This window comes from Coturnix japonica, chromosome 2, assembly GCF_054131305.1.
Source record: "Coturnix japonica strain WE chromosome 2, WE-NBRP24, whole genome shotgun sequence".
Taxonomy (NCBI): domain Eukaryota; kingdom Metazoa; phylum Chordata; class Aves; order Galliformes; family Phasianidae; genus Coturnix; species Coturnix japonica.
This window is the reverse complement of record NC_140664.1, coordinates 96338808-96361394: the sequence shown is the minus strand read 5'-3', so window position 1 is coordinate 96361394 and position 22587 is coordinate 96338808. Positions and strand designations below refer to the sequence as shown.

The 22587-nt window shown below is 37.6% G+C and overlaps 1 protein-coding gene across 2 annotated transcripts in view; it reads right to left on the bottom strand.

Annotated features, from left to right (window-relative positions):
* The window catches only part of GABBR2 (gamma-aminobutyric acid type B receptor subunit 2), a 438554-nt gene that overhangs the window by 116437 nt on the left and 299530 nt on the right, over positions 1–22587 (bottom strand). The window contains exon 13 of one of the 2 annotated variants that reach the window (XM_015854241.3): positions 10098–10220. The exons of the other annotated variant lie outside the window; for it this stretch is intronic. Within the exon in view, the coding sequence (XP_015709727.1) occupies positions 10098–10220 (123 nt within the window). The remainder of the gene's footprint in view (positions 1–10097; positions 10221–22587) is intronic. 2 annotated transcript variants of the gene reach the window in all.

The window sequence follows — 22587 nt, the reverse complement described above, 5'->3', positions numbered from 1 at the left end:
CAGGAAAACATGCAGACAAAACTGTTGAGATTGACTACAAAGATCTGTGAGGAAGGTGACTAAGGCGAGTGGGAAATATCACAGCAAATAGATTTCAACTGAACTAACTGTAAAGTCATTTTCACTTTAAAACAATGGAACTACTTACACATTTTCTAGGGAGTGTGAATAAATGCATAGAAAATGATCTGGGAATCATCTTGACAGAAAAATCTAAAATTTTGTTCAATAATGTATAATAGTGAAAAACAGTACACAGAACATCATGTACAATAGGATGAATAACAGAGAACACTATCACACAGATCTTCTGAAATACACAGTATTAATCATTCTACCAAAATGGTGCTTTAGAATTTCTATGTCGTAGGAAAGGAAGCTAGATGAAAGTGAAGTAGGCTACCAAACAGAGAAAAGGAAAATAAGGATCTACAGTGAGCACATATGAAATAATGAATGGTACTACAAAAGCAGATGGGAAAAACTCAATTCTTTTTCTTCCCTAAAAGAAAAATAAGGTATATTTGTGTGCCCTGGTGGCGCAGTGGTAGGAATGCCGCCTTGCAACACTGGGGCCCAGAGTTCGAATCCCTCCTGTGGCACAAGTGGTAGAAGTGCCGCTCTGCTACACAGAGGCTCGAATCCCAGGGGTTGGACTCGATGGATCTCTAAGGTCCCTTCCAACCCACACGAGACTATGATACTATGATACTATGATATTCAATGGGCTACATAGCAACTTTTTCAAAACTGGAAAAAGTTCTTCAGGCAGCATATAATTAGCAATTACAATGAACTGCAAGTTAGCAACAGTCAAGAACAACAGAGATTTACTGGATAAACAGAAGCATTTAAGCAGTAAAAGTGCAAAACAGTATCATGAGGTATTTATAACCACATAGTTGAAGCCACTACCTGATAGGAACCATAGGTGAAAATTTTAAGTGGGACAGATGAACTCTCTACTGTGCACTATATGCTTCTAGGGTCCACATCTTAAAGTATTTGTGCCAGCAAATGTTGCAGGCAAACTGCTGTAACATGTGAACTACAAGCCTGGTGTATGATAGTAGAACTTACATTCCTAAGATTGGTATAAGCAGCATTTCTTGGTAAATAGCAGAGCCAGAACTAAAATTGCTTACTGAAGAATAATAAACAGCATGCCTCATTTTATTAAGTAGCTGAAGCAGCAGCCATTCGCCCTGTCATTTTGGAACTGACCCTTCTCTTATTTCTTTATTTTTGCCAATTTGATATCTGTTTCCATGGAAACATAAGTAAAACTAGCCACCAGCTGAGTCAATCTCAGTTGCTGGCTCCCAGTCCTCACGTTTTGTTCTGTTCCCTTGGAAACTGATGTCACATCAGAAAGACAAGTAAACTAGCATTTGCTCTTTAATATTTAGTCTTTCTTTGGACCTCCTTCAGATCATTTGTGCCAGCGGACTTCCATGGCCATTCATTTCATCCTCGCTGGCATGGCTGCCAGCTACCGGTGGGCTCCAGCAGATGCAAGTGAGTGTTCTCAGTTTCAGCAACTGCTGGTGGGCTGCCCGCTGTGAGCTACAGGGCTTGAAAGCAGGCTACATATTTTAGGAGAGACTTGGCTCCCAACGCCTGTAATACTTCAGATTGGAAAGAAAAAAGAAAAAAATTATTTAAGAAATAGTAGGGGAAACAGATGGGTATAATGATATTGAGAGAATGACTAAGGAGCTCTGACTGGCATTAGGCTGAACACCCCCAGAAACTACTTCAGCCAATTATATACTTCATTTCATAATCTAGTTTTGACAAAGTTCTTACTAATCCAGCTGTTAGCTGACTGAATAGCCCAAGAGCACAATGTAAACAATACTTCTAAACACATCTGTTTATGCATATGTACATGTGTAGAAAGAGAACATGATCTGATTCAGTGAAGAATCTGCATAATTCTACTCAAGCATGTGAATTAGAACCAGACATCTTTACCAATCCTCTCACATTTTACTCAGGTACACACAGATGCACACACATACTCTCCTCTGTATATACTTTCATGGCAGTGTATTTTCCAGTTCTGTAACAGTTGTCATGACTGAAGACAAGAATTAAAAAGGGAAATAAATGGTAGAAATATGAAGTAAATATATTAAACAAAACATTAGAGAATCACTCAGGTAACTAATCGAGGACTTAAGTACAATTTCATATGAAAACATTACTTGATCTACATCCATGTAGTTGAATCCCAGTTTTTTTTTGTTTGTTTGGGTTTTTTTTTTGTTTTTTTGGTTTTTTTTGCTTAAAAGCACACAAACAAAACAATTCTACACGGGGAAAATAAAAGGCTGTCTGAAAGAAAGGCTTTTTATGTTGTGGCCTCTGCTTTTAGTTAACTGGCCTAAATATCAGGATAGAACATCATGCTCTCCTTGCACATGCCTTTAGCTTTTCTTCCAAACCTAATATTAAACTCCTTTTTGAGTTTTATTTACATCATATCTAAGCTAGATCCTCACAACTCCCACTGAGCAGTGGCCTGGCATTACTACCTTGAATTACTTCTAGAATTCACCTACAGTCCAAATAATATCCCTAGAATTTTCACTTCTTTATGTACTAGACTTGGAGCAGGCACACAGTAAAGACTACTAGATACTCAGGCACAATATTTACACTTTCAATCTCGTTGCAGTGATACCCATTTACTGAGAAAATCCTCAACAACTTTGTGTACCTGTAGAGTTATTTCAATTCAGCTAACTTATGAACAGTCCTTTGAAAGAAATTTTCAGGCAACTTAGTTGCTTTAAGCCAGGATAATTCTGTCTTAATCAAAGAGATGTAGAATGAACTGAATTTACCTTGTCCATGTGTGTTTCCTCTAGCTGAGCTTAAAATCAAAATCTGAAATCCCACCTACCACTACATCACTAAAACTTTGCATAGAAAAAGAGAATCTCTAAAATTGCTGCTGAGGCTGTAATCAGAAAAGGCCATTTCACATTACATTGAGCTTAAGTCTCAGAAGCACAGGTCTGGGAGCTGGTACCCTCTCTCTTGAAGTATTAGCAAAGTGATTGCAGTCAAAAGGATGTACAGCATCTACTTACTCCAGATAATGAATGACTGACTCCTGACAAACCAATGCTGCTAGTTTAAGGCTCTTCAAAAGGCCACCTTCAAAAGGTGTGGTGAATTGGCTCCAGCCAGCAGACAAACACCCACATAGCCACTTGCTCACTCAGGAGACAGGAGAGAAAATAGAAAGAGCAATAGCAAGAAAGCTCATCAATCAAAATAAAGGCAGTTCAATAAGTGAGGAAAAGAGGAAGAAACAAACAAGTGGAAAATTTCTATCAAACAAACAAACAAAAAACCCAACAACTAAATCACACACACACACAAATGGTGATACAGAGGCAATGTCTCACCACCTCCCACATGAATACACAGCCAGTCTCTGGAAGACAACTCCTGCATTCCTTCCTCCACCCCAGTTTTTACTGCTGAGCATGACTTGCTTAGCATGCTGTTGCACATATGGTTAGGAATATCTCTCTGGACAGTTAGGATCAACTGTGTTGACTATCCCTTCCTAGTCTCTTGTCCATCCTATTCACTGTGTGTGCAAAATAGTAAAAAGAGGTTATGTGAATGCTGTTGAGCATTAGCCCAAACTCTCCTGCGTTATCAACATTTTTAGACACAAATCCAAAACACAGCACCATATGAACTGTTAGGAAGAATTTTAACTCTGTCCCAGACAGACCCAGTTAATAAGATCTTAATACAGAGAAGATTTTCTCTGCTTTGTTATATGACTGACCCCTTCCCCCCCTAAATACTCCCTAGCAAGTCCTAGCACTACAGGTTTTGATTGCTACTCAGTAAATTTTCATGGAATGTACTAACACCAGTTCCTCACTCCAACACAGCACTGAAGTAATCAATATCTACCACTGTTTATGGAAACTTAGGACTATTTTATTCCCTGTACAACACTTAAAAGCTCATTATATAAGTTTCTTTTTTCCAGACATTTTAATGTTCAAAAGCAGTTTTGCAATGTCCCTCCAGAGTTCTTTACAATCAGCCCATCTTACTACCTGGAATGCTTTACAATAACAGCTAAAATTGTGTCATTTATTCACTTCCTCTTCCACTGAAGAACACAGGACCCAGCACAGATCCCTGAAGGAACTACATTCCTCCTTCTCTAATGATAAGTTTTAGGTATTACTGAATTCTGTTTCCTTGTTCTAAAATATTTGATGCTTGTTTGAAGGCTTCCCTCTTTTTCTATGGCTAGTTAATTTCCATAACAGCCTTTCGTGAAACAAATTGTCATGTCCTTTCTGGAGACCTAGCAGGCTGTGTCAGCTTCTGTTCACATGCTTGCTGGCTTCTTCAAAGGATTTCACAGTTTTTGAGTCATATGTTCCTCTACAAGTGTCATATCAACTCTTCTTCAGTGTTGTATATTTGTCTCTAATTCCACTCTTGACTATAATTTTTATCAGTTGGCCTGTTACAGGCAGTAGCTCAAAGCCATGAGGTTTTCCCTCTGCCTTGAAAACACAGCAAGACATTTACAACTTTTCTCTCAGATATCAAAGTAGCTCTGAGCTTATGATTATGTACTGCTGTCAGTAGTCCTAGTACTCCTCTGAACTGCTTTAGAAAACAATCTAGTGCCTTATTTGTAAACAGTTTGTTCCTACCAGCAGCTCGTCACTCTCCAGTGAGTTCATCACAAGGGTTCAAGCATAGAAATCTCCATGAGCTTTTCAACAAAAACTTTTGCTGAAAAAAGCAGCAAAATGGTCATCTAATAATTCCACTTGACCCCTCTTTCTGCAAGTAATGCCATAGTTTCCTGATCAAATATTACTTCTTCAGACTACACGGCAAGCTTCCTCCCTATATGTAGATAAAAGGTTTATTATTCTTTTCTGTGCCTTTTGCCATTTGTTTTAACCTTTCTTTATTGTGTTCTACATATAACCTAACAGAGTTTATGACCCTTTTTATTTTATTTTCCTCTTTTGGATACTTCCCCCTCCCCCCCCTCTTTGTAAGGATATCTTCCTGCTGTTCAACCATGCTGAGTTTCTCCCTTTTCAAGTCCTATTTGATGTGTGGCATGCACTTTGCATCTATAATATGTGTATTTTAATTCTCTCTTGGCCACCTGTAAAGATTTAACTCTCTAGGGTGTCCTCTATAGCGTCTCTTTAAGAGGCTCCCTCAGTGTCATGTTGTTTCCCTTTCTGCAGTTGAGTACCACTCTACCCATATTTTTTTGGCTCTTGTTGCTTCTTCAAAGCCATTGAAGAAAATTTTATTTGTAGCCACAGAATAGCCCTTCAAATATCAATACTTTGCAACAGACTCCTTATTCAATTCAGAATGAAATCAAGGGTTAATTCCTCTTGCTGGGTACTCCAAGCTGGTGAAGTGTGAAGCAGTCACTGCCATGAAATAAGTTCACTGTGCAGCATATTCTGATGTGGCACTTGTCCAGTTTACATATGCATATTTTTGCTTTTGCAATACTTATGACTCCCTCGGTATATCAGCCAAAGCTGATCTTCTAACTTGTTGGTTAGTAATGTGTAGCTGATAACACTGTCATGTGCTTCAAATATATGGGAATTCCAATTCACTCACAGAACTGATTAATTTGATAACCTAATTTTACTTCAAGTTTTCTTTAGTAGTCAATGCTATTCCACTACTGGTATGGCCTGCTCCACCCTTCCTGTATACTGATGTATTTTTACTACAGTAACACCACCATAGAAAGCTACACTTCTCATTTTCCACATTTATTTCTATATTAACCATAGAGGTCCAAGTCAAATGTGTCTCAGTGATCTCTTTTCCTCTTCTGTATCTTCTAAAAATGCACTTTGTTCTGTTCGGTATTTTGTGGGTTTTTTGTGTTTCTTTGTTTTTGTGTTTGTTTGTTTTTCTCCATTGCTTCTGTACTTCTATCTCAGGAAAATTCAAGGTGAAACTTAAAGTATTAGAAACATTCCATATGATTCCAGAATATTAAAATACTGGTAATGTTATGACATGGTTGAATAGAAGGAAATATCACAGTGACAACTGTATATCTAATACTAAGGCATCAAGGAACAAACACATTACTATCCCAGACAAACAGATCTTAAAATGTTGCAAGAAATACTGGCACTTGGCATACAAATAATTGTTTTTTCACTTGTCTAACACTAATGTAAGACCACTTTACTTTCAGGAACTATAAAATCTAGCCTATCTCCCCTAGTTCTTATTTGCTTAACATTATTATTGATTACTTTCTAAAGCCACGGTGATTCAATCTTTGCCCACATATCAGAAATTTGTTATCTGAGCAAGAGGTGTGCATGACTACATGTCTACATGAAGACTTACTGAACTGTAGTAAGTATACAATTGAATTATAACATGCCTGGTGCTCAGGGAGAAGTGATTCCACTTCATAAAAGGCTTTGCTGTTTCAGACAATGGTTTCATTCCAAAGCAGGTGCATCAGTGAGAAGATGAAATGAGACTGGTTTCCTTTATTTTTTTTTGCCTTATGGTTGGATTCTTTGGGCCTAATTGACAGTAAGACACCTCAGTAGCAGAGCATTTATTATGTTTGTCTTTACAAAGAGGAGTAAACTCACACTGTGCAACACAGTGACAGCAACAGGTGACTGTTTCCACGAAAATCTGTAGCAATGCTAAGTCCTCAAGAGCTGCAACTACTTTGTCAAAATTATCTGAATGTAACTGCATAGTTGGAATAATACAAGTATAGCTGTAAATAGATAGCCAGAGGGTATCTAAGAAAAAGACTCAAAAAGACTCACCAATGAAGAGGCCTTCAGTCAACATGGATAACGTTGAGACTCACCACCAGAATTCCAAAAAGGCATAATCTCCAAAAAGAAAAATTACCTTAGTGCTGGTCCGCCCTTAAATAGGATTTAGGATTTCCAGGTACACAGCTGAATTACCTTCACCTGTGCTCCTACAGGTGACTCGTCACTTGCCTCAGATGGTTAATCAGAGGTTCAGGCTGTGATCAACAGTTTCCCTTAGACTGTCTCTAAATTTATTAGGCAGTAGGAACAAATAGGCACACATATAACACTTTTGCACATAAATATTTCTTAAGAAACCAGGAAAAATCCAAGATGATTTGAAAAAGAAAGTAGGGTTCTGCAGAGGGACAGTTAAATAAACACAAATTCCAAGTACAGCTTAGGAAGAAACTAACAAGAAAATCAGCAACTGGTTCTCTTCACTGGTCTGAAACATTAGCAAATCAAAAACATTGCAGAGGATGTAACAAGAAAAAAACAGATGAAAAGAGGAAACATTATGGATTAAAAACCACCTTTTCACACTGCTGTTTGAAGCTGTGAACCAAGCCTACAGTACTCTATACAAAGATTATGTAGGAGGAACCTTACCATTCTTTTGTAGGAAACTGGAATACAGCTATAGAACTTTCAAAGCCATCCCCCTGTAGTCTGTTTTTAGCAAAAAGTTTTCTTGCCTGTATATCAAATACCAGTAGCTGCCCTACTGATGGCTGGAGGATCTGGATGCTTTGGGTCTCAGCCCTTGTGACTTTTTACTTAATCTCTTATAGCGTTTGTAGATGTGTTTCACAAGGAAAGCTGATGTCTAGGGTCTGGATTGCAGAGACAATCCAAAAACTGACAGACAAACATTCCAGTTTGTTTCTTGCTTCTGCCAGGGGCATTCATTCCAACAGAAACCCTTTCACTTCCCTTTACCCTTTTAGATATACGCTGCTCATCTTCTACTTTAAGACATGGATAGATTGACTTCACAAATTCAGAGAAAGGAATTTGGAGCTTTAAGAAGCATCTATGAAAACACAATTAATGAAGACCACTTGAAAACATTAAATCTTCATACTCCAAATTGCCTGCAGTAGTGTTTACTATGTGATAAGTATTTTCCAAACACACAACAAACAATTACTACTCAGGTAAGCTCAACTAAAGAGTTCACCATCGCAGAATGCATTAAAAAATCCCTAAAATGAAAATGACAAATGCAAATACAATTGCCATTTTCTTTTAATAAGGGGTCTCAGGGACCTGAAGAGGCTTGCCTCAGGAAAATAAACTGCCGTTTACCTCATTGCTTAAATATGTACAATAGTTTAAATAAGTAAAAGAGTTGAATGACAACATTTACTTGCATATTACTTTTATTCCCGCCCCCTCCCTTCCCCACCAAGCCAATCAGCTTAAGAAAGCATTCTGATCAGTTTGCAGTCACAACAGATATTTCTAACAGAGAACCTTGGTCAATTCTATCCTGAGTATTTAAAACATGACATAGGTTCATGCATGTATTATCCATTTTGATGTGAATTTTCAAGATTTTGCATGGGCTTACCCAGTTCCCAGAGAAGTCCAGCTTTAAAACAGTTCAGACCATTGGGGCTCATCCCCATGATCATAATGCCAAGTATGGAGAAAACTCACAAAGATTACAGTGGCACACATTACCCATATGTAAACTGAAAACTTTTAGAACTGCAATTACAATTACTTTTCAAATATATTGCATTTAAGATTTGATAGTTTCACAGTTATTGCGGCTGTCTATAAAAGAAATCACTCTTGTGATTCTGCTAAGGTTAGATATCAGGACCTTCAGTTTTGTTTTCCCTTTGATCAGGGTAAAAAAAAATAGTTCATTGTCTATGGGTTATGGGCTGGTTCGGCCCATCTAATTTAATCAAATTCTGAAATGAGCACTATTTACATTAATTTTGTAATTACTCGTAATAGCATGTTTGGTTTTACATGCACAGTGAAACAGTTAGAAACAGTGATAACTAAAATACCCTCAGTTGGAATGTAGTTGGAAGATAATGAAATAAACAGGTCTATCAACATACTGCTGTTGTTTCAAGCTCTGCAAATATGTCTGTACAAGACACATTTTAGTTGTGTTTTCCATTTTTATTGACGTTCACAATGACTGGAGAGACTCTTCAAAATCAAGTTCAAACTCTAGGGAATGATTTTAGACCAGATCAGACTACAAAATGATTTCTTGAAAGGCTTCAATGGCAGCCTAGGGTACATCATTCTAAGGTATCTTTCAGAAGTTATATTCAAATACAAAGTAAAATCTTCTGATAAAGCTTCAGAACCACACAGAAAAGTAGGAGCAAAGTAAAAACAATGGAACAAAGCATCATGTATTTTCTTGCAAATACTAACAACACAAGAGAAAAATATTGTTCTTTATCTCACCAATTTCCAAGTACTGAAGAATGGATTATCAGTTCCATATTATCCTCATGATCTACTTTTCAGATCTTACTATTTTCCATGTTGGGGTTTATAAATGAACAAACACAGCTAATCTACGCACAGATAGAATTGTTTTTGTTTTTGTTTTCTCCTTGGTTCTTTTTGCCACGCCCTCCATGTCCAGAAACCCTATTCTGTTCTTCATTGTTCCATTCCATTCCTTTCCATTCTCCACTAGAAAGCTACCAAAATGCTGGAAAATTTGCACATGTGGCAATAAGCTATTACTTCCTCTCTACTGAAATCTGTAGCATGACCTTTCTGAGAATTGAATTATAATAGGAATAATCAGCATGTATGTTTGCACATGATATTACTGAAAATAAAAATAGCAGTAACTAACATAATTCCTGAGCACCTTAACAAAGAATGCAGTAACTGCATTGTAAGCAGTGACTTTTGCATTTATCTTGTATCAGTGCTTACTGAAATCTGCTAATGGGTTCTGATAATCTATTATTTATTGCAACAGACTCTAATAGTGAGCCTTAGCAGAGAAGTCTCCAGTGTTTACAACACTTTCATCTAAAAACTCTCAGAAGTGATAGGAAAGTAGCACCTTCAACCACAGATAGGTTTTCTTTTGGTTGCAGTTGTTTCATTTCTATTTGCTTTTAAATACAGAATGTTTATTTCCCCAAGATGCACGATTTGCTTTCATATAAACTAAAGCATATAGGAGGTTCCTATAGAATGCTGTAGATACACAACCACAAGTACTACTTGGGCTCGAGGACATACCTCCATGTTATACTTTTCCACTGTCCTTCTTAAAGGGTCCACAACCTGCCAGCAAATCAAGATGCAAAGATCAATCAGTAGCATCCCTCCAACTATCACCATTAGCTTCTGGTCTTTAATGATCTGGAGAGACAAAAAAAAAAAAAAAAAGAAAGAAAAGGGAAATTCCCATGAGCCATGGATAGATACCTGTACAGCTTTAGTTCTATGCAGCAAGAGAAACACAGGTTGCCAATTAAAGGGTATTTTAACAATGAATGGGGAAAAGTTTCAGAAATACTAAAAGATGAAAGCAAGAAGACACAAATTATTTTAGTTCATTTTGTGGTTATTAGAAGTATCAAAAGTGCATTCAGAATTCTAAAGAGAAAATGGGAGATTTCTTAATTATTAATACTGAAGCCCAGCATTAAAATTTACACCTGAGAAATTAAAAAATGTCTATTTTAGAGATCTGCTATTGTGTTTATGTATGCAAGCGTGGAAAAATGTTTGCAACATGTCTCAGAACAGAAGGAATCAAACTGGGATAGAGTTTTCATTATGATCTACAGTGCAGACCTTCTCACAACTTTGTTCGATCTGGAAAATATGTTTGCAAGGCACTGAAAGGTAAGTTCAAGATGTTTCATGTTTTTCTGTGTATGTGTGTGTATATATATATATCTTTATATATCTATATATAAGTTCCCTCAGTTACCCAGGTAGTAGATAGGGATGACATATTTTTTCTACACTGCAATAGTGAAGGGCAGTTAAGCATATGCTAATTAAACATTTTTTAATTCCACATGAAAAAGAGAAAAAAAAAAATTAATAACAAGAACAGTTCAAACTATGTATTACAGTCTTGTATAGTTGCATGCTATCCCTATATTATTTCTATTACTTTTAGACACACCGCTACATAAATAAAATACATTATAAGTGCATTATTTCAGTTGCTAAGTGGTCAGCAAATTCCAAAATTCTGGCTTAAATTAATTTTATGTAAGTTTTCTTGTGCCTACGTTTCTGTGTTTTTTTTGTTTGGTTGTTTTTTGTTTTTTTTTTTAATGAATGTATACTTTTATTACTAATGAATCCTCATTCAATATTCAAAAGATATTGCCAGATTGTTTTAATATGGACAAACTCATGCAGTTTTCCATAGTTGGTTTCATTCAAATGAAATATTCAAAAATATTAAGCCTTAATAATTTCAGTTCAATTTGATAAACACTGTAGGATTTTGAAATAAAGCCATAACCTTAATACAGGCAAGGCTAGCACTCCTGCTTAGAATATTTGCATTGAATTCCTACTAAACTTGAGAAAAGGATAGAAATAAATGCAACTTGAAATAATGTAAAACGAACCTTAGAAAGTTTGTTTTTCATATGATCTGGTGCAATACATTCTTCATTTAGAAAGAAGTTTCTTCAGTATTGTACACCACTCTACTAAGCTACTGGGTTATGCTACCAAACCATTTTGAGTAAATTAAACATAGAAATAAGGTTAGCAATCAGAATTACTTTAAGGACTTGAGGCATTATTTTCATTTCCTGTGACCAGTTATTTACATCCATGTAGCTACCATCATTATGACCAGAAAGTGACATTTTTCATGTATGTATGAGGCAAGAAGTCCATCTCATCAGAGATAGCAAAGGTGTGCTAGGAAAGGAGGGTGAATATAAAGATGCTCCTTTTCATTCAATTTTGTATCACTGCTGAACAGTCTGGAAATGAGAATTTTGCAGGAAAAGGCGGCTTGGCAGGGAAGTGGTGAATACTGCAATGTATGTTCTCAGTCTGGGAAAAGGAGAGCAGGTATTAAGATTCTCTGTCTTTAGTCTATTTTAGGAAAATACAACTGTGCCTGACCATTCAGTTCTTAATAAAGTTGCAGCCAAAGATGAAATAAAGGTTGCTAATCCCTGAAATTACCCTCTGAAACAAATGTCTATGCATTGTTCATCTTTATTCAATAGCTCTAAACAGGACATAGGTGAACCACACCTAAATGCTGCTCCAGATTTAAGCGGAGACTAAGTGAGAAAAAACATGGGCAGTCAAGTCCAAATGGAACTTGGATTAGATGAAATCTGCCCACTTAGGTCTAAATCTGTGATCCTGAAAACAGCTCCCTCATGATAAAGTTAGAAGTGTTTTCACCAAAGCTGTTCACCAGAAAGCACCACAGAAGGCTTACGAGCAGGAGAAACCATTCTTCCCTCAGCCACTGTTCAGTCAGGGTCCCTCAATCCTCATGCATAAAATACAGGCAGAGGGAGAGGCAGTCTATTTCCCACTCTGGGACAGACAACACCTTCTTTGTAAGGATGAACATATCGTGTGAAGGAGCAATCATTCATCACATTTAAAACCTTACACTCCACCTGCTAACTCAACAAGCTAAGTTAAACTTACATACTCTTGTGAGAAATGTGAGATGACGATAAGCTTGTAAACTCATTTGTAGCTGCACTCCAAGGGCCAGACTGCCTAAACTAGAAGTTACCTACCATAGCAACTCCCTTGGTCTGTACTGAATCCATGCAGAATTTACCTGTTTTACGGAAGCTTATATATATTTTTTTTTTCTAGAATCTTGCTCTCGCTGAGAGTTTGTTCAGAAAGTATACACACCAATAAGACTGTGTATATATGTATATGTAAGAATTTCACCATTATTAGAAACATTACTCTTCAATAATTACTGTTTTAAGTAATTTCTTACTTTAAGATAATGCTTATTTTTATTGTAAGGCAAAGGTAGACTCCTTCCAAGAACTTACAGTATCTGTTTCTGAAGCATCTGAAAAATTGCACCCGGGAATTCTTGCTCTACAGTGTTTCTGAAGTATCAGATTTACAATTTGCTTTTCGTCCCTCTTAGATGGCTAGCCAGTTATTTTTACTGACATTTCTTTGGTTGGTCTGCCTTTTTAATTAATGAGGTTTGTTGTATTGAAGTAGGCTGTTGAGCCATTACATGACTAGGCTCTTTCAATTGTCAGTGGGCAGAGAGAGAAAACTTCAAAAGAGAATCACAGAATGGCCTGGGTTGAAAAGGACCACAATGATCATGTAGTTTCAATCCCTGCTGTGTGCAGGGTCACCAACCACCAGACCAGGCTGCCCAGAGCTACATCCAGCCTGGCCTTGAATGCCTCCAGGGATCCATCCTCAGCCTCTATGGGCAACCTGTTCCAGTGCGTAACCACCCACTATGTGAAAAACTTCCTCCTAATCTCTAACCTAAATCTCCCCTGTCTCAGTTTAAAACCATTCCCTCTTGTCCTATCACTAGCCACCCTTGTAAACAGCCATTCCCCTTCCTGTTTATATGCTTTCTTCAAGCACTGGAAGGCTGCAATGAGCTCTCCCCAGAGCCTTCTCTCCTCCAAGCTAAACAAGCCCAGTTCCCTAAACTTTTCCTCAAGGAGAGGTGCTCCAGCCCTCTGATCATCTTAGTTGCCCTCCACTGGACCCACTTCAAAAGTTCCACATCCTTGTGCTGGGGGCCCCAGGCCTGGATGCAGTACTCCAGATGGGGCCTCACAAGAGCTGAGAAGAGGGAATCTAGCCTACCCATCTCAGTAGGACCAGAGAAATGAGTTTTCTGAAGTGTGCTCCTAACTTTCTTCCCACCCCCTGCCATGAGTGTGTGAGGGCCATTAATTTTAGCCAAAGAAATGCATTCAAGTAACTTGAGCTATGTGAAGAGAATCTGTCAGAAATGTTTCCCTCTGCTGTACTGAATCATAAAATATCCTTATTAAAAAAAAAACCAAACTCAAAACATCAGTTGTCATACTTTTCCAGTATATATATTTTTTCCAGTGAAAATAGTGAGTATTTCTACTGTGACTCCTAGGACAAGTAAAACAAGAGAAATACAACCCAATTTATACCAACTGTATTGATACTGAAATTAGAGTTGCATCAGATGCAGATTTACCAAGACCTGCAAATAGCAGTACAGCAATTCCAGAAGCAGAAGAGTGAAAGGAGACAATTAAAATCAGTAATACTGATAATCCACTCATTACTGGGTCAAAAGAAATTGCCATATCTGATATTATCAATTCCTACTTATGAGCACACTGCTAATTGCCCTTCCTTGCTCATGTTCAACTTTCGCTTGTAGCTGACCTTGCACTATTGTACATGCTAATTCTTAGCCTTTTTTTTTCTTTTTTTCTTTTTTCTTTTTTTCTTTGCAAGTATTTTTTTACTTATTAGAGGAAACAGAAAAAACAGAAAAGCTTTCTCTTGGATACTACTGTCCCTGGCAGCAGGTATTATTAATCCCTTACTTATGCCAGTGAGCAAACTGCCAGGATGAAGGCAAGGAAAAGAAAGTCCATAAGATAACCTGAGGATGTGGTCAGAGCTACTGCAATGAGCTTTGTGAAACCTGATGCCGGGTACACTTTGAATGGTCTGTAAGCAGACTGCTGCACATATGCAATCTCATCCTGCTCTCTACTTTGCAAAACTATTGCGGTTAAACAGTTATTGAGCAGAACTCCTCATCAAAACACTAGATTTTCAGAGATTTAATTATTTGTTTAAATGGGAGGCCATATCTATGGGTACTTAGTGGTGTTGACAGTGCTGAATTCTAATAATGTTACCTTTACTGGGAGAATTGCAGTAATTCAATTTGTCTCTTATTATGTGAGGATTACCCTAAGATTAAATTAAATAAAACAGACAGCTTTTTTTTTTTTGATGCTTCACATCTATCTCAGTGAAACTATTTTAGACTGCAGAAAAAAACAGCTTTGTATAAGAGCACTGCTGGGAAGAAAATACAGATGCTAACCTATGTTGGTGCTTCCTTTCCCCTAGCTATTTAAAGAGCTTTTCTTCAGTTTGTGATTAGCACTTTTGTCCTAACATGCATTTACTCTGCCAGTGGCACTGGCATACCACTTGCAGCAATTCTGAAAGGCTTGCTGATCTCCCTCACTCCACCCGTAGGAAGCCCAGCTTTCCTTCTCTCCAGCCATTACGCCAACCCACCAGCACTTTTAAGTTCAGTACATCCACTCCTTGGGAAACACCAGATGTACCGAAGGAGTCTTGACTCAGATCTTGTGAATCCAACAGAATTTCTCTGACTGACAAAAGAAAGTCATGAGTAACTCACTCCTTACCATCAAATATATCATTCTTCTTTCAGAGGAACGTTCTGATTCCTCTTCCCCTTTTCACCCTCCATCTAGCATACAGTAAATCAATCTTGGAAGAATTGCACAGTAACTAATAAAATCCATTTTTAGGAGTGCTCCTGAGCCTTTGTTGAAGCCAAGATCTCATACAGCAGCATCTGTGAATAATATTTTCTACCATCTGCGGTTGGATAGGTGAATCTGTCTCATCCTGGCAGATCAACCCACTATTATAAATGCCATTGCAACCAGACTGGACTATATAACTGGATATGAAGCTATCTGTCTTCCAAACAAATTTCTTCAGAACAGCAACTGGTAAGCCACTTTCTCTTCAGCAACACTGCTATATGAGCACATCAAACTCATCTGCAAACTAGTGGCTTAGTGACCAGTAAAATAAGTTCAAGACTGAAGTCCTTACCTTCCCTGAACTATGCAATCTGATCACAGGAAATCTGTCTAGAGCCCTGGGAAGAAGTTTCTGTTCATGAAAATCTTGGGGATTTTATCAAAATATCACAGGCTGTTCTACTTGCACAGTAACTTTAAATGTCCAAATGACTATTTATTTATTTATTTCCCCATGGAATTTTTGTTACTTGTTTTGATGGTTTTCTAAAGCACAGCCATTGTGCTCTGTAGGACCCTATCCTCAACCAGTGTATGATATCAACAGATAATTCGGTAAAACAGCAAGAAATCATTAGAATTGCTTCTTGTGGTTAAGGCTAAGGCAGGCTTTATTTGTCATCACCAAATCACAGAATCACAGAATCACCAAGTCCTACAAGATCATCCAGTCCAACCATCCGCCCATTACCAATCGTTCTCACTAGACCACATCCCTCAACACAGTGTCCAAATGTTCCTTGAATACCTTCAGGGTTGGTGACTCCACCACCTCCTTGGGCAGCCCATTCCACTGCCTGACCACTCTTTCAGAGAAGTAGTATTTCCTAATGTCCAGCCTGAACCTTCCCTGGCACAGCTTGAAGCCATTCCCTCCTATCTTACCTTATCAGCAAATGACTTTGCAAATGTTGTCTTTTCATATATGACATGTACCTTAAAGCCAAGCTCACTATTTTAAACCAACATCAAAGACTTATATATGAAGACTTACTCTCTTCTCCAGGATGCAACAGTTTTTCATGAATAGCTTTCCAGCATGGATTCAATAGTTCATTTCCTCCTGCCTTTAAGGTTTACTTTGCCTGTTACCAGGAACGTCACCTCCCTTTTGTCAGAATCAAGTATATTTGAATTTAAGGTATATTTGAATTTAAGGGAAGATCTATTAGGTAACTCCTGAGTTTAATTTTTTTTTGTTTGTTTTTGTTTTTTCTCTCTGTTGAATACATATAAATATAATAAGGCTGGGAGTATTTCTGTATCTATTTACAAATTAAGAGATAAACATATATTTTCTTTTTATTCAAGTTACTTGATCTTTGCCTACTTAGAAGTTAGTTCTGGTTTCTATTATGTAGTTCAACCTTTTCTAGTTTAGCTGACAGATATGTTCCTAACCTTGTGGCATTTATTTGGATGAACACATGCAGTAACTACTTTTGAGCTGCTCCCTCCCTAGAAGGAATCTGAGAGAGAGAACCTCTTTAAAGGATCTGTTTGCAAACATTGCTAGATCTTACTGCATGAAATTAATAGTATTGACAGCAATGAATTAAGTCTTTGCAAGTCTAAAACCCAGTGTTCCTCTCTGTCTTGCATGCAAACTGAGCAGCTGTCACACTTGTAGCCATTCTACATCCAGTGTGGAAGGAAAAAAAGATAACAGAGTTTGTCTAGAAAAAAAAAAATAAAAAAAATGATAAAGACTACAGTGTTGGAAAAATGGATCTGGCCTTTAAGATAGTCTCTGTATTACACAAACTGCCCTTTCATTTCTCCCAGTATGATTAATGGATGCCTTACGGTGGCTTCCTTCATTAAGTGGGTCAGTACAGGTGGAATGGTGCCATGAAAGGAATGATGCAGAGTCAATGGTAGATAAGAGAGCTTTCTCATATGTGGGCAAAGGGCCATCTATCTCCCACTTATTAATGCCATTAATATTTTAGAGAACTATTCTGAAATACATTCTTAATTTCTATTGTGTAATGGAATGAGAAAAAAAGGGCTATTGAAAACACATTATGCACTTGTTTCCAATAACTCCACAGTGTTTTTTCAACAGCTATTATGAGTATTTCCTATAATAGCTTCTATGATTAGTATCGGGAACACTTTCCACAATGCAATTATAGTTTTAATGAGTGAATGCTAAAATTTTAAAGAACATACTCCGTACAAGCAAGCTTTTTGACCAACAACATACCAGTATTTCTGGTAGTAAAAAGCAAAGCTTAAGACATTTTACTTTCTTAGAAATACCTTAATTAATCTAACGAAAGATCTGTGTATCTGATTATACATATGTTTTTCAGTTGCCTTCTGAGATGACTAGCAGTCTGAACTTTATGAGTTTTTCTGTTTTCCAGGATAATGGAGAGCATGGTACTACTGATAATAATGGACAACTAGATACTGAGAATTTAGAAGAGACAGCCACCAGCATTTTAAAGCCTTATTTCCTCCTTGCTGAGTCGTGCTCAGAATAACTGCGAAGCATTTGGGTAGATTCACTTCCTCAGTCACGGCTTTTACAAATATACATGCTTTGACTCCACTCTTTGCTGCTAGATGAAAGTATTCAGTTAGAAGATGCCTTACTGGTTTTCTATCTCATACAAAAGACAGCAAAAGCAAGCATAGGGAGAAGAAGGTACGATTTTTAGAGAAGTTAGAGAAGAGGAAAGATTCAATAAGAGTTTAGAAAAGTTATAAATTTCCTTGTCTTTGAACCTCAGATAATGCAATAATGCACTGGAGAATCCAAGAGATGATTATAATACTAACATCACTAATTTAACCATTGGGGGCATGCAGAATTATATAATACAGCTTATTTCACAAAACTCTCTTTAGATGGAAAAAAAAAAAAAAGAAAAGAAGAAAAAAAAGAAAAAAATATTGCAGTATTTTAAAAACCAAAACCACATTAAAGAAATGCAACTTGCCACTACTGGAAACAAATCACTCTTGATATGTACAGTTTTGGCATAGAGCCATAGAAATGGACATTATCATTGAGTTAAATTCTGTACATTATACATAGAGCTAGATAGGCTGTCTTCAGAGACCTTCATTTTCCATTAACTCAGAAGGTCAAAATCATCTTTGAAAGAAATACATCTGCTGAGTCCAAGATTGTGTGAACCCTTAGTATGGAGGAATTTCTACCAGGGACATGAATTCTCACTGCAGTGCTAAAAGGGATTCCAACCTTTAGGAAAAAAGTGCACTAAGGATTTGAATGGTCTGAAAGAAATGTTCTGATTTTGTCTGAGATAACACTAAAATATCTAGACTTTAATATTTTCCTTAATGAACAATTCTGTGGGAAAGCATACTACATCATTACCAAATAGCTGGGGACATCAATGCACTTGATTACATTTACAATCCAATTTCAAGCTATTCAGGAATAAACAGCCTCATACTATATAATGACATGCTCTCTATTTCTCTGTCATCTCTTACTCTCATAATACTTAGAAATTATGGTTGTAGTACCATTTATGAGTAGTTATGTTTCACACAGTTTTCACTGTTTTCGTTGCCACTGAGATCTAGCCCTATAAAACTGTACCATGCAGTAATTTACATATATAAATTACCCCCAAAAGCTTGAGATTTAGCTCCCCAATCCATGTTGATATGAATGTAAATTTTAGAAATGTGATTCCTATTGTTCCCTGGCTGGCATTTTGGCTAATCAGTTCTTCATAAAATCAGGATGTTTATTTTATATCTATATACGGATACTAGTATTTGGAAGCTTTGGAATTAAAATTTATAGTGGGAGCTATTTGTGGGAGGAAAAGTAATGAAATAATTTGGTTTCCCTTTATATCACTTCAGAAAGCACTATGTCTCTGTATGAATAACCCATGAAGGTCTACCTGAATAATTTACACTGCACTGTATGTATCACAGATTATTTGGTCCAGTGGCATATATTCATAATGGAAAAAAAAAAAATAAAAATCCCATACATAAGCAAATTTCAAACTGGTGACATCTTTCTTAGCCTCAAAGAAAGACTGATAACACTGAAAATTTCTTTAGTTACCCATGTGCTTGTTCATTTACTGAAGATGGCTTCTAATAACTTGTTGTTCTTTTGCTATGGCTACCCAAGGCAACTTTTTGGCTCCTGATACATCTCATCATCTTTTCAGACTTCTTAGGATCTCTCACATTTATATTTAGTGAAATACATGTCTACCCTAAGGGAAACCCAAGGCATAGCTTTTTGTTAGAGGCACAAAAGGCTCTAGCTAGATTGAAAAAAATGTTCTCCCAGAATCACAGTCATAGAATCGTATGAGGCCTGCTCTGAAAGCAGTGCCCTCTATTTTATTATGTCAGCCCACTACATCGGGGCAGATGGTGGTGGTATAGCAGTAGACACTGAACCTTCCCACCAATATCCTGTTACACACTGTTGCCTTGTGATAGATGGCAGCAGAGGGGTATTCTGACACAATAGCATTTGACATGGAGTGAGGATGAAGCAAACCTTCTCGAAGTGACCATTCAACCAATTCTTCATCCACCAAACAATTTACCTTTCAAATCCAAATCTCTTCAATTTAGAGATAAGGATGTGGAGGACCATGTCAAAGGCCTTGCATAAGTCTCAGTAGATGACAATCAGCTGCCCTTCCTTTGTCCGCCAATTCTGTTACTTCCTCACAGAACATGACCAGATAGGCCATGCTGCGCTGGCTGTCTCAGATCACTCCCTCACCTCACATGTGCCTTTACTAGACCAGGCTGCCTACAGCCCCCTATGGTCTGGCCTTGAACACCTCCAGTAATGGGAATTTCCATCTTTCTTGCAAAATTTTTCAAATGAGGGAATAAGTCAGCAATAAACTGAAACAAGTTGTAAAGAGAAAGCTTACAAGTGTGTGGCCTCCAGCTGCTCTCTTCTGTGGTTTGTTTTTTTTTTGTTTTTCCCCAGAGACACTCATTGCAGCTGCAGCTCCTCATAGTTTCATAGTTTCCACATAGCTGGCACCATGGGGTGACAGCACACAGCCAGCTGCTGCCCACTCTGGCTGGAGGGGATGTTCAGAGCAACCCACGTGATCTGCTCTGCACAAAGGATACAGATGGTTGCTTGTCTCATCTACTATTCCATGCTTCTCTACTTATGGACCATTAAGTGTAAGAATTGAGGAAGAGGGCTGACCAAAGTTACGTTAATAGTGAGGTGGAGAAGTCAATGAGCTAAAACGTTTGAAAATTCCTTCTCTACTACACTTAGGTAATAAATTTGCCCCTGAAATATGAGAAATCCTACAAATGCTATCTTTGTCTGAAAACTGTCTCACAGAGATTGCTAAAGCATAAGACATCATAGAATGGCTTGGGTTGGAGAGGATCTTAAAGATCATCCAGTCCCAATCCCTCAGCAGCTCATCTGTCCAGCACCCCATCCAACCTGGCCTTGAGTGACTCCAGGGATGGGGCACCACAGCTTCTCTGGACAGCCTGTTTTAGTGCTTCATTACCTCCTATGTAAAAAAATTTCTTCCTGATATCTAACCTAAATCTAAAATCTAACCTAAAGCCATTCCTGCTTGCACCATCACTATCAGACCATGTTAGAAAGTTTCTCCCTCACCTAAGATGGTATTGGAACACTGCAATGGGGTCTCCCCATCAAATTCTACCAAAGCCAGGAATTAATTATTTTCACAGTGTTATTTAACTGTTGTGTATATGAGACCACCTATCTGAAAACTGTTATTGCCTTTTTAATTATGTATTTCTTTTCTGGTTAAGTGAGAAAGATTCCAGCAGAAAGCTCCCTCTTTTATTATACATGTGCATGCCCATAGCAAACTCACTGTGTGTGCTCAGTAACACTGGCATCCTGCAGAACATTTAGGCTGTGTTTGTGTCCTATAGTGCACGTGGGGAACAAATGTACATTGTAGAAATCTCATTATTAGCAAGCTGTAGGTTTTCAGTGATCTAGTTCTTAGCCACAGTACCAGCCTTTTGACATTTTCATGAGTCCATTCCTCTTAAAGAAACTGAAAAGAAAGAGAACTCAATTATATAGAGAAGTGCATGCATCGGCAAAAGGAACCCTTAGATCTTCTCACACCTCATCAGCTTTGTGCTAAAAGAATAACTAGAAGCTACTGCAAGTGGCATATATTTTGCTCATAGGTTTCACAGATATATAGTAATAGAAAAAGTGTGGCAAAACTGTAAAATCTCATTCAACTTTTATGCTGTGAGAAGAAGCCCACACTTCTGTGCATCCACTGTAGTGAGTTCTAATTTCATTTTTTTTCTTCCCTCTTATTCTTTTCTGCCTCCTATGCTGATTTTCCTTTCTATTATATACCTATCTGCCCCTGTCTGTCTCTGAATTTCGATGGTAATTTAATTCTAAACCAGGCCTGGTCTATCAGCTACAGCTAGCCTCCTGAATCCCAGACTCTGGCGCTACATTGTACCACACTCAGTTTTCCTGACCACTTCTTACAGAGCTGCCCCTACTCCCCCATTTCAACTCTTTGCTGTCTCTCAATTGTATTTTAACTCTTAGGGAATTCTTATCTAAACTCATTCTTCCTTCATTTGCTTGTTAACTATTGTACTAGTTTATAATCCCAAGAATTCCCCTATTCTTTCTATCCACATTGGACCTAGTTCATTCAAAAGCCCTTCATAGAGAATCTGATTCTCTCTGCTCAGCCCCTTCCCCCTCTATATCTTTTGGCCCCACAGTTCAAGTGCTAGGCTTCCCTTGCCATGCTAGCATTGATACAGCAGCTCGTACTAGCCCCTGTCTTGTTGATGCATGAACACCACTATCCTCTTCAGAAGTCTTTAAGGACTAAAATTATACTCAACATAAGAAAATAAGTCTGCCACAGCCTAACAGCACTGCCAGGTATAGCTAAGTGAAGAAGTCAAACCTGCAAGCCACTTTTCTCTCATGGTTGGTTGTAGTTTTCTAACACTGAACTAGCAACCATATCTCATCCCCATTTATTATGTTCTTTAAGCCTTTCTCACCTGTGAGAAAGGTATAATCACAGAGTAAGTTTAAGAACAGAGAAAAGCTTACAATGTATAACCAAATAACAGGATAGCATTGGCAAAACTACAGCAGCACAAGTCTTAAGCAAGGATGCTTTTAATTCAATTCTTTTAAGATCTTTGCT